Here is a 12,928-nt window from a genome sequence, read left to right as displayed (position 1 = left end):
TTAGCATCTTTATTGGGAGAAAGCAACGCGCATGGAGCGGAAAGGTCTTAAATGAAGCACGTTTGTCTCTGGATCAAAATAATAGAGGACATTGCGGCAAAAGATCATTACCGTAAAAGACCCTGAGCGCTAGTAATGTGTACCGCTCCGTTGTTTTGGGCCTGTTTACACCTGGTCACTTCATGCGTTTTCACTGATCGGATAGCTGAAGACCAGGTGTAAATGCCCTCCGATACGCATTCGCGATGGATTTAAATCCGATCGATCAAACCACATCAGGAATAGGTCTGGGCCGCATTCCAGACAAAACTAGACAAGTCTAAATGCATGTGGTTGTTGAAACTACTTATGTACATTTTACTCCTCCCAACAATTCTAAAAAAATAAACGAGCGTGTTATAGGCTTTATGTCATGTTATAGCCCAGCCTGATCTCATGAAATGCGTCTTTATAACACGCATTGTATTTATCGTGCAATTTATACACGAAAATTAGTTTTCGCGTGCAAACTACTGCAAATAAAACTGAAAGTAAGGCCCAACACGGACGGAATTGAGTCATAAAAAACTGAATTTACTGTATAACATGGAATTTAACGGATTGATTGATTCATGTGCTTGGAACACATAATTACAATGTCTTCGACTCCACTTGAAGAGCACATAAACACAGCAGTAAAGTGACTCTCCTTCACCAGGAATGAGGAAGCTGCTTTACGGACACTCCTGTTTTACACACGTTACTCAAACACAGAAGCAGGAAACTATTTCAACTCCTCAGTTCAAGGAAACTGAAACTGAATTATTGTTGAGCCGTTGTGTGTTTGTGTCTCTCTGTATTCATGCAGTAAAATGGCAGAAGCCAGAATTTCTCAGGATGAGTTCACGTGTCCGGTGTGTCTGGATCTCCTGAAGGATCCAGTGACCATCCACTGTGGACACAGTTACTGTAAGATCTGTATTACAGGCTGCTGGGATCAGGAGGATGAGAAGAGAGTCTACAGCTGCCCTCAGTGCAGACAGACCTTCAGTCCAAGACCTGCTTTAGCTAAAAACACCATTCTGGCTGAAATGGTGGAGAAACTGAAGAAGACTAAACTTCCTGCTGACTGTTACGCTGGAGCTGGAGACGTGGAGTGTGACGTCTGTACTGGAAGAAAATGCAAAGCCGTCAAGTCTTGTCTGGTGTGTCAGGAATCCTACTGTCAAACTCATTTTGACCGTCATGAGGAATTTCACTTTCGTAAGCCACACAAAGTAATTGATGCCACTGGACGACTGCAGGACATGATCTGCCGTGAACATGATAAAGAGCTAGAAATGTATTGTATTACTGATCAACAATGCATTTGTGTGTGGTGTAAGGAGTGTGAACATAAAAACCACAACACTGTATCAACTGTAGCACAGAGGATAGTGAAACAGGTATGAAGTGAGAGGGATTGATCACGCAGAAATGAAAGTGCTATCTTCATTTTCTCACTCATTTACTCACTTTTTTACACTTTACTCACTTATTTACACTTGGTTTTACTTACTTTCTGTTGTGGAATGTAAAAGATGGTATTTTGAAGAATGTCTCCTATATTGTAGTCTATACATTGAAAGTAAGCTCCAAATAGAAGAAAAAAGCACAAGTAATCTAAACAACTAGTGGTTAAAAAAAGAAGTATGCTTAAGTGTATTGACATGCACTTTTAGTGTACTTCAAATTAAAAGTGTGTTTAAAAAAAAACCTGTACTTGCAGATAATATAATATCAAGTGTATTTAAATATGAAGAGTTCAGATGCAAAAGCCTCTAAGTGCCATCTGAAATTTTATTCTAGAATGATCATTTTTATCAAGCTCGTATATTTAGGTTCAGTAATTTCACTTAAATGGCAATGAAAATTACCTATGAATTGTCATTTAAGTGAAATTACTGAACTTAAATATACGAGCTTGATAAAAATGATCAATCTAGAAAAAAATTTCAGATGGCACTTAGAGGCTTTTGCATCTGAACTCTTCATATATAAGTGCATTTAAAGAGAGTAAACTTTCATAACTGTTTCAAAAGTACACTTTATTAGGTAAACTTTTTATAATATAAAGTTTTACTTTAAAGTACATTTTAATATTTAATATAAAAAAACAAGGAACTCCCGCACACTATCAATACTTGCAAATGAGTATCAACGTTTCGGTCTCACAACCTTCATCAGGCATATTCATTTAACATAATTAATATTTCAATTTAACTCGATAGAATTATGAAATTACATTATATACTTAAATCCTACTTCAAAAAGTCACTCTTAAGTTCAGCTAATTGCTTTAAATTTAAAATTTAATCTATAACACATTTTAATTTAATAGCAATTAACATGCAGTTGCGTGTTTGAAAACATACGTTCACACTTATTTAAAAATTACATTATTTTAAATAATATTATTTCCATAATAAGTTCACTTTTTAAAAGTATGCTTCTTTTAAAATAGCCAAATTTTGATCCACCAATCAAATAAAATCATTGATCAACTCATGTATGTGGAGCAAATCAAATATGATGACATTAAAAACATCAAACTTCTGGTGTTTGTGTCATGACATCATGATGTTTAGTTATGTGACTGTGACGTGCAAGAACCAATGAGGTTTGATGTTATTGACGTGTCACCATCTATTATTTGTCCTCTGTAAACAGCTGAGACATTCTTCAAAATATCTTCTGTTCTGTCTCACAATAGACAGAAAGTCATACAGGTTTGGAGTGACACGAGGGCGAGTAAATTATGATACTAATGAAATAAAACTGATGAAATACTACAGACATTCATTTCAGGAAACCATAAATCAGTGGTTTGAACCAGACAGTAAAAACTTACCATCCAAGTCCTTTACCCACTTTACCAATTCTGGATTCATTTAGCTTTAATGTTTGTGTGCTAGTAGTTTTATGTGTCATTTCCTGTAATTGGTTTGTCCTCCAGAAACAGCTGAAGGAGACGCAGATGAAGATCTGCCAGAGAATCCAGCAGAGACAGAAAGATATTCAGCAGCTGAGAGAGGCTGTGGAGTCTCATAAGGTGAGTCTGGAAAAGAAGAGAAGTTTGAGACGTCTCAGTTTGGACTCGTCTCGTCTCAGTTCTGCTGAAGCCACTTAGTGATTGTGATGTGTGTCCTAACAGTGTTCTGCACAGACAGCAGTGGAGGACAGTGAGAGGATCTTTACTGAGCTCATCCGCTCCATTGAAAGAAGCCGCTCTGAGGTCACACAGCGGATCAGAGATCAGGAAAAGACTGCAGCGAGTCGAGCTGAAGAACGACTGGAGCGACTGGAGCAGGAGATCAATGATCTGAAGAAGAGAGATGCTGAGCTGGAGCAGCTTTCACACACACACAATCACATCATTTTCCTGCAGGTAACAGAGATCTAGAAGAACAGGATCATAGTGGACTTGAGCAAGATCCTGCTATGGCAGAGAAACATTTCATGAGAGCAGAATGAGCCGTTGACTAAGATGTTGTCAGGAATTCAGTCAGATTCAGTCAAGTGTTGTGTTATCATATAATCATCCGTCAGACTCTCAGCTGATCATATTCTGTTTAAAGAAATGATACCTGGGAAATTTACAATTAAATATTAAAGGGATAGTTCACCAAAAATTGTAAATTTGCCCATGATTTACTTACCCCTTACACAAACGTATCGCTTCACTTCAGAAGGCCTTTATTAACCCCCCAGAGCCGTGTGGAACACTTTTATAATGGATAGATGCACTTTTATGGCCATTCACTGCCATTGGAAGAGCCAGGACATTTTTTAATATAACTCCGATTGTATTCGTCTGAAAGAAGAATGTCATATATGACTTGAGGGTGAGTAAATCATGGGCTAATTTTCATTTTTGGGTGAATTATCTCATTTTACCTTCTGGTTTCTTCTGTCCTGATGAAATCAGTGAACTTGATGGTATCAATATCCACCCAACTGGATTTTTTATCATCTTTTTAATGGAATCTTTTATTTCTACTATAATATTTTCAGCAATTGTCTCCAAATTGGGTCAGGTGATCTTCAAAGCTGATAAGATTGATTTTCATTTCCATAACTGTTTACCTCTAACACATTGATTGTCCATGAAGACTACAAACAGAAAGTGAGGCTGTATAATAACAATGCTTATAAAAACCAAACACTTGGGATCCTTAAGAGTCCTTGTGAAGTTTCAGTGCCACTAACCAGTCAAAAGTGACACATGATGGTCAATCTACTCGTAGCCTTTGAACTGCTTTTTCTCAACATGCAAATGTTTTAACATCCAAACCACCTGGAAAGTTCACACATAGTCCCTTGTGAAAAAGAAGTGTGCTTTATTGAATGTGCAATTTTAGTTAATTATTTCAAAACTTACAAATATTTTTTTTTTAAAAAACTGGACTTGCAGATAATCAAATATTATTGAAATAAAAGTACACTTTAAAAGAGACACTTTCATGACTATTCTCACGGTTTAGTAGAGGTAGACAGCAAGACGAAGAAGATAAATGCAAAAGACATACTAACAAAGGATTAACCATAATAATACTATATTTGAAATTAAACAAATAAGTTTCAATAGAAATTACATTAAAGTATATTTTAGTTTATCATAAAGGCTGGTCCTAAGTGTCAAATACTAGAGACTGTTGCATTAAATAATGAATATGAGAAGAATGTGGCTGATTGTGTGAAAGAGCTGGATTGAGGCGAGTTAAAGAGAAGAACTGCACATATCTGATAGTTGTGCAGGTTATTAGCTGAAGTGTGGAGCTGATGAGTTTTAATTTATTTCTGTTTTCTGTAGAGTTTCCAGTCTCTCTCAGCACCTCCTGAATCTACAAACGAACCCGATGTGTCCTTCAGTTCTCTCTCCTCTTTTGATGGCGTGAGAGAGTCTGTCCGTCAGCTGAGAGACAAACTGGAGGATTTCTGCAAAGAGGAGATCAAGAAGATCTCAGACGGAGGTAAAGTCCCGCACCTAGTTTATACAGATGTGGGTAGAAAGATCCTAAATCTGAACGTACAACAGTTTCCGAAATATTCCTACGATTTATAAAACGTCCATTTGCACAAAAATTACCTTAAATGCATCTCAGTTTATAAATCACAGTGCATCAAATCCACCTACAGAACAGCCACAAATATCCCTTGATGATTCAGAAATACAGAACTTGTCATCATGGAACAATTGTTTATACACTTGACGAAGGATAAGATCCATGGATTTTACAGTTTTTTTGGATTGCTTAAGCACGATTTTCAAAACAGGGCCCGTGTTTTCAAAACACTACACACAGTTAGCACAACCACACACCCAATTAGCAAAACACAACAGATCCTTTGCATAATTAAACACTCTTGTAAAAACTATACACTTCTGTTTAAAAACCACACTTTGTTACCATATGAAACACACACGTTTCACATTACTATACTCTGTTCGCACGAGTTACACTCTGCTGTGATAAACCTAAAACACTTTTAGCACTTCTACTTCCCTATGATTAGATACACAAAATAAATTTATTTAAAATATATTTTCAGAGTATATTTTGGAATATATGCAAATATTTGAAATTGGCCCAATAAATATATTTCACACTTAACATCATATATTTTTGTTATATTTCAGAATATATTTCAATGTATTTGGAATATATGGCACATATATTTTTGACACTTTTGGGGACCCATACAGAAAAAAAATACATTGAAAAATATTCTGAAATATAACAAAAAATATATGATGTTACAGTAAGTGTGAAATATATTTATTGGGCCAATTTCAAATATTTGCATATATTCCAAAATATACTCTGAAAATATATTTCTTTTGTGTATGGGTACCATCAACAAAGTACAAATATAATGTAAATTCACCAAACACTACACAAGACTAATGTTGCAGACTGAAGAAACTCATTTATTTCTCAACACGCCCAAAATGTTGACCTGGAGATTCATAATACTGTAACAAAATGTCACTTTACGTATTGTACTGTAAGTTTACTGTAAAAAAAACAAAACAAAAAAAACCTAGACATTGTCTCTTCGCCTAGCTGGATCTGGCCAGAGAATTTCATCAACATCGCAGGCAATGTTGTCATTAGCAAGACACCTTGGAAAGAAACGTCTTGAATGACTGCTGCTTTTTATAGTGCTTATACACCTGATTGGTGTGTCTACAATTAAGCAAACAAGTGTTTGCACACCTGATGACTGTGTTGAACCAATTGGTTGGACGGTGCGGTAATTTGACAGTCAGTGCTTTGGTATTGCAAGGAAGTGACTTCATGATAGATTTTTGTGTGTAATGTATGTTAAGTGTGTTTAGTGTTTTGCAAATCACTGTGTGTAGAGTTTTGCAACAAGTGTGAGGTTGACAATGTGCTTATAGTTGTGCAAATATGGGCTGATGTTTTGCTTCTTGAGTGTAAGGTTTTGCTAATAGTGTACTACTTTTAATTTTAGTGTGTAAGCAATCCAAAAAAACTGTAAGATTAATCCGATATCTGTGTTTTATAATTCAGGGCCCTGGAGATTCATCTGCTCTCAGAATCATACAACATCATATTAGAAATGTCTCAGAAATGAATTTATTTCTTCACGCTGTTCATGTCTGTTTATTTCCTCAGTCACTTCCACCAACATGAATCCCAAGACCAGGAACGACTTCCTACAACGTGAGTCTCTAAGACAACAAGCAAAAAAAACTCACTGAATGTGTTCATGTTTTTCATGTATGAGGAGAAATAAATCATGATATAAATTGATCATGTAAATAATGATTTACACAGGATATTTGGTCAGCTGCACTCTGCTAATACACTGAACATTGATTCAGATACATTAAAAGATCCGATAGATTCATAATTCCTGTTTCTGATGTGTTTTCTCTCCATCAGATTCCCATCAGCTCACTTTGGATCTGAACACAGTGAATAAACTCATCCATCTGTCTGAGAGCAACAGAGTGATTTCTGACACTGGCACAGAGCAGCCGTATCCTGATCATCCAGACAGATTTGATTGTTATTCTCAGGTGTTGTGTGGAGAGAGTGTGTGTGGACGCTGTTACTGGGAGATTGAGTGGACTGGGAGTCGTGTGTATATATCATTGTCATATAAGAGCATCAGCAGGAAGGGACTGGGAAATGAGCGTTGGTTTGGAGGTAATGATCAGTCTTGGTGTTTGGACTGCTCTTCCTCCAGCTACTCATTCAGACACAATAACATACGCACTGATATCCCTGCATTGTCCTTCAGCAGAAGAATAGGAGTGTATGTGGATCACAGTGCAGGAACTCTGTCCTTCTACAGCGTCTCTGACACAATGAGCCTCGTCCACACAGTCCAGACCACATTCACTCAGCCGCTCTATCCTGGGTTTGCTGTTGGTTCTCGATCATCAGTGAAACTGTGTTGATGTTTCAGAATAGATTGTAGAGATTTTACCCATATATTTTTTTGAGCTGCACGATAAATCAGTAACAGTGAGATACAGAGACTTTTATTTTAATTCAGTTCAGAGTGCCAAACTGACTCAAAATGTTGCACTGAATGTTGATACCAACATTGGATGGCAACAATATAAGAGGGAGAGCAGGAAGAGTATGTGTATAAAAGGTGGTACAGTGAGGAAGAGGATGGGGACCAGTAAGGGCAAGGTGTGCAGAGTGTTGTCAAGGCTGGAAAAAGCATGTTGTCAAGCATCTATCTGTCACTGTCCTTGATTTTGTGTACTGTAACATGCTTTTCATTTAGAGTTTTTTACTGTAACCTTTTTGACTTTTGCAGTTGGGTTACTGTATTTTCACAGAATAAACAGACATTCAATATATTCAATATTCAGTACAATACTATACTTGCAGTGCATACAGTATACACTTTATTCACCTTACTACTGTAAGTTGTCATTACTATACTTTTTTACGTAATTGCAAAATGAGTTTACTTTTTTTTTCTGTAACTGTATGCTTTGGATTCTGTGTTCTCCATTTTTTGATGTAGTGTCTAATGAATGATCTATAGTGTTTATAATTTTGACTTGCTGTGCATATGATCTGAAAGCATTGTTTGATTATGAGCACAGATAATGGTTTTGAGCCAATTGTTTGATTTTGCCAGAAGAGTCAGAGGTTCTCTGAATGTGGCTGGAAAATTTGGTTTTGAGTTTAAGGTTTTGAGAAAGTGAGTGATGGTTTCAAGAAATGTGTTTTAGCAATTCAGAAAAAAACTGTAATTATTTCTTAATACAATAAGTAAATTAGTTTGTGGACATTGTGTTATCTTGACTTTGGAGTAAACTGGGTTGTATTTGCATGTGTGTGTGTGTGTGTGTGTGTGGCATGCTGTAAAATGGTTTGTGTGTCACTAATTTGTGCTCATCAGCCTGATGATGATTGTAACTGCTCTCATATCCTCCATGTGCTGTGGAATTATGAAATGCAATTGGCTGTTGATGGTTAGTGCAAGGTCTGTGATGATAGGCCTAATCAGAGGCATGTGCCTCTAGAAATCGTAACTTCATTCACACTGACCTCTGCATTTCAAATGTGCTTGTGTTTATTGTCAAGGATATTTTTGTGTGCACATATGTTGATCATTTTTAAATTCCCAAATGGATCCCGCTAAACTTTGCCTTGCATTGTTATAAAATGGAAAAGCCCCAATACCCTACAGCCTTTCACATTGTTTCTCACACTCTGCTTTAAAACAATTGCTTGCAAAACCATTTCTAACTGTTGTGAAACAAGAAACAAAGCGAGCATTTTGACACAATTCTACTTGCACAAGTCAATGAAACCCTCTCACATGCTTTCTAAACTTGCTATTACATGCTGTAATGGTGTCACATCACAAAAGTCCCATGCATGACCCTTAGTGTAATTTTAAATGTTGCCTAGTAGTTCTATGAATCTGCAATTAATTAATTTAAAATTTGACACATAAATTGCACATTAAGTGGAATCTATTGAATCTACAAATCCTGCCCTGAATGTAATGCCCAATCCATGTCCTGATCCATAATGTTCTATATGGATGCATATTTTCTGATAAAATAACAAACCTTCATATACATTAGTTTGTCCTTTTAGAACATTGCATACCATAATGCAATTAGCTTGACCTTCATCTTTCTTTGGCAAATGAACCTTAAGCAATGTCATCCATGTTTTTCAACTTAGATTCTGATTCTATAAGCATTAATATGATCTTATTACCAACAGTTAAGACATGAATGCCACTCACTTAATGCAACGATCAAGATAATGACAATTATGTAGACTGATGTTGGTTGAAAACTTTTATTTTCATTTACATTTTGAAAAACATGAAAAAGTACAAATAATCGGCTAAAAAGCATTTGTGACCGAAACGCATTAATTTCTCTCTCTCTCTCTCTCTCTCTCTCTCTCTCTCTCTCTCTCTCTCTCTCTCTCTCTCTCTCTCTCTCTCTCTCTCTCTCTCTCTCTCTCTCTCTCTAAAATGTTTCATGTTATGAAATAGCTAGTTGAATATTTTTTCAATTTTAAGGTGTGCCTTGAATTACTGCTTTTTGGATCGATTTTTTCTTAACCCAACACTGTAAAAACAAACCAATATAATCTACTCAATAAAACTGAGGTACAATTTGCACTGAATTTATTTGGGTAGATTTAATCACATCTGTTGAATAAAGACTACCTAAATTTAACAGCTATGATACATAACATTTGTCAATAGTACATTATACAACTAATAAACTCTTGATTGTTATTGAATGTCTAAAGTACCTTCAGATATAACTCACAGAATTTCTGAACATACCAGATTCTTTTCCGTACGAAGACTGGTTTTCTGGTTTCAATGAAATTAATGTGATGCTTTTATAAACAGAAACATTAGGTTTTATTATTATTCATCTACTGCTTGTCAGATTCTTGTCTACCTGATATCTCTCTTTCTGTCTGTCTCACCCCCATATGTTTAACTCACAGACACCCCAATCCAAGCTTACCAGACACTCAAATGTCTTGCCCCTCTGACCTTTGAACTCCACTTGAACTGCCCATTTCAAAAGAAAGCAACACAGAGAAGTTCAGAATAATCATATGTTTACTTGAGCAAGTGTCTGTGGTTGCAATAAATTGGACTAATATGCCTGTATGACATGCTCACAGAGTGAAAAGTATCTTTCCTGCTCCAGGCTTAATGTACTTCAACAATGGCATCTTATACCAATCCCTGACTGGAATGTTCTCCCTGGAGCAGCAACACATGGTGCATTAAGACAGAAGAATGACTCATTTAACTATACTCCTACTGTGTGAATTAAATTTGACCAAGAACAACCCCACTCATTGCTGCAAGTGATAGGAGAAGTGCGTGGGAATCATGGACCGAGGGTTTCTCATAGACTTTTTAAAAGCAGGGTCCTAAATCCTGCATCACAAGCCAGTAAAATTTAATAGCCAGAGTGTTGTGCCAATACAATATCTGATTCATGCTAAGTGAGAACAACTCTTCAGTTTAGGCATTTTTGAAACCCATGTACATTTATGAGTACATCCTAACTCTTATGTCCCAGGAGTTGATTCTTATTAAGACCTTTTGAATTTTAGACAGAAAAACAGTCTTGGTCACAAATAAAACTTGTGTACGCACAGATTTAAACTTAAAGTGTGCGTAAGTAAGCTAAAATCCACGGCAATGTTCAGATTGATGGTCTTTGATGTGAACTTTTCCTTGTGGCAGAGAGTCCGAGTACTGACGGTATTTGGAAATCTAAGCAATTTATGCCGCTCAACATTCTCAAGTAAAGGATTTGGACGTTGACTGATGCTAATGTACAGTGCTGGTCAGAATTATTTGCCACCTTGGTAATTATGATCAAAGATGACTGTAAAAAATAAATCTGCATTGTTAATCCTTTTGATATTTTATTAAAAAAATTAGCAAAAATCTAATCTTTCATTGAAATAAAAGAATTGAAAGTGGGGGAAAAATCACATTATGAAATAAATGTTTTTCTCCAAAATACGTTGGGAACAATTATTTTCCCCGTTTTATTAAATACTTTTTGCAACCTCCTTTTCCAAGATAACACCTCTGAGTCTTCTCCTATAATGCCTGATGAGTTTGGAGAACACCTGACAAGAGATCAGAGACCATTCCTCCATACAGAATCTCTCCAGATCCTTCAGATTCCCTTCTGGGGACTGGGATGGCCATTGCAGATGCTTGGTTTTGTCCTCAGTGACCCATTTTTGTTTTGATTTAGATGTTTGTTTTTGGATCACTGTCCTGTCGGAAGATCCAAACATGGTCCGTTATAAGATTTCTAGCACAGGCTGTCAGGTTTAGATTTTTTATCTGTTGGCATTTGATCGAATCCATGATGCCATGTATCTGAACAAGATGTCCAGGACCTCTGGCAGAAAATTAGGCCCACAGCATTAAAGATACAGCAGAGTATTTCATTTTACACATGGGGTGCTTTTTTATCCCCATATGAACTAAACCCATATTAAGTGTTTGCTGCCAAAAAGCTCTTTTTTTGTTTTGTTTCATCTGTCCATAGAACGTTTGAAAAGTAACTGACACTACTGGAACTTCAAACGGGACAGGTTCTATGGTCAGATGAGCTTTTTTGGAAACAAATATTAACGACATTACTGTAATTTGGCAGCATTTACAATTAAGGTGAAGATCTGAACCCATTTAGCTGTGCACAATTTCAAGATCATTTGCGATTTATAGAATTTTTTTGATGTGTACGTTTGTTCTCTGAATCACACGTACGCATATTTGAGAAATAATCGTAAGATCAAATGTAGTATGGTTTCTACGCAACATTTTTTAAATGTTAAAGTCTATCATAAATATTATGAACAAACAAATATTTTATGTGAAATGTATATATATATAAGGATACTTCAGATGCAAAAGCCTCTAAGGCACAAATTTTGATCTGAAATTTTCTTCTAAAATGAGCAATTTTATCAAGCTCGTATATTTAGGTTCAGTAATTTCACTTTCATGACAATTATTAGGTAATTTTCATTGCCATTAAAGTGAAATAACTGAACATAAACATACAAGCTTGATAAAAGTGATCATTCTAGAAGAAAATTTCAGATGGCACTTAGAGGCTTTTGCATCTGAAGTCTTCATATATATATATATATATATATATATATATATATATATATATATATATATATATATATATATATATATATATATATATATATATATATTCATAGAACTATGTCACCAAACAATTTTGCCACAATTAAGTTTTTTGTAAAGTTAATGTTGTTCTCATTGAAGAGTATGAAACGAGACATGTAATGTGTGAAGAAAACAATGAAAACAATTAAGGTAAATATCACAGAATATCTTATTTGTGTGTCATTCAATCAAACTGTACATTTGTAAATAATAATAATAATGCAAACATTTTTAAATACAATCTGTGAAATTAGCCTTATCAAGACAAAGAAGTTAAGCATTTTATTAAGATTTGTTGTTATTTTTTTTTTATTAGTTTGTGATGCATATATACATGCTGTTTGACATTCTTAGTGGACAAATTGAATAGCCCAGTGAGGATATGAAATGTCTGTGTGAATCTGGTATCATAAATGTAGCTTATTTTCAAATCATGCTAAAAACACTTCTTTCCAGGCTGGTAGAGTAAACATATTCTAGTATAAAAAATAAATAAAAAAAACCTACTTGAGCTTTATACGATTTTTTTTTTTTTTTTTTTTTTACTTCTAGGTCACCGTCATTTAGCAAAGTATGGATCTTAGAACTGGATATTTTGTTGGTCCTGGAACAACATTCCTGTCCAAAAAATGTTGTCCTAACCCTACTTATCCCTAAAATCAGAGGGAAATGATAGGTAAATAAC

At 35.4% G+C, this 12,928-nt stretch overlaps 1 protein-coding gene across 1 annotated transcript; it reads left to right on the top strand.

Moving 5' to 3' along the window:
* The first annotated feature begins 783 nt into the window (after positions 1-783).
* On the top strand, positions 784-8,705 carry LOC308691211 (tripartite motif-containing protein 16-like). The gene is made up of 6 exons (XM_081366223.1): positions 784-1,424; positions 2,975-3,070; positions 3,173-3,406; positions 4,832-4,991; positions 6,663-6,710; positions 6,933-8,705. The coding sequence occupies exons 1-6, from the start codon at positions 852-854 to the stop codon at positions 7,451-7,453; spliced, it is 1,632 nt and encodes a 543-aa protein (XP_081222349.1). The 5' UTR covers positions 784-851; the 3' UTR covers positions 7,454-8,705.
* The last annotated feature ends 4,223 nt before the right edge of the window (positions 8,706-12,928 follow it).

Source organism: Scardinius erythrophthalmus (genome assembly GCF_964197995.2).
Source record: "Scardinius erythrophthalmus genome assembly, chromosome: 5".
In the NCBI taxonomy this organism is placed as follows: Eukaryota; Metazoa; Chordata; class Actinopteri; order Cypriniformes; family Leuciscidae; genus Scardinius; species Scardinius erythrophthalmus.
This window is presented reverse-complemented; position numbering and strand designations above follow the sequence as displayed.

Coding starts and splice junctions, on each gene's coding strand:
- LOC308691211 (XM_081366223.1), top strand. CDS start 852: ATGGCAGAAGCCAGAATTTCTCAGGATGAGTTCACGTGTCCGGTGTGT. Junction 4,992..6,662: donor CAAGAAGATCTCAGACGGAG/GTAAAGTCCCGC, acceptor TTATTTCCTCAG/TCACTTCCACCAACATGAAT. Junction 6,711..6,932: donor CAGGAACGACTTCCTACAAC/GTGAGTCTCTAA, acceptor TCTCTCCATCAG/ATTCCCATCAGCTCACTTTG.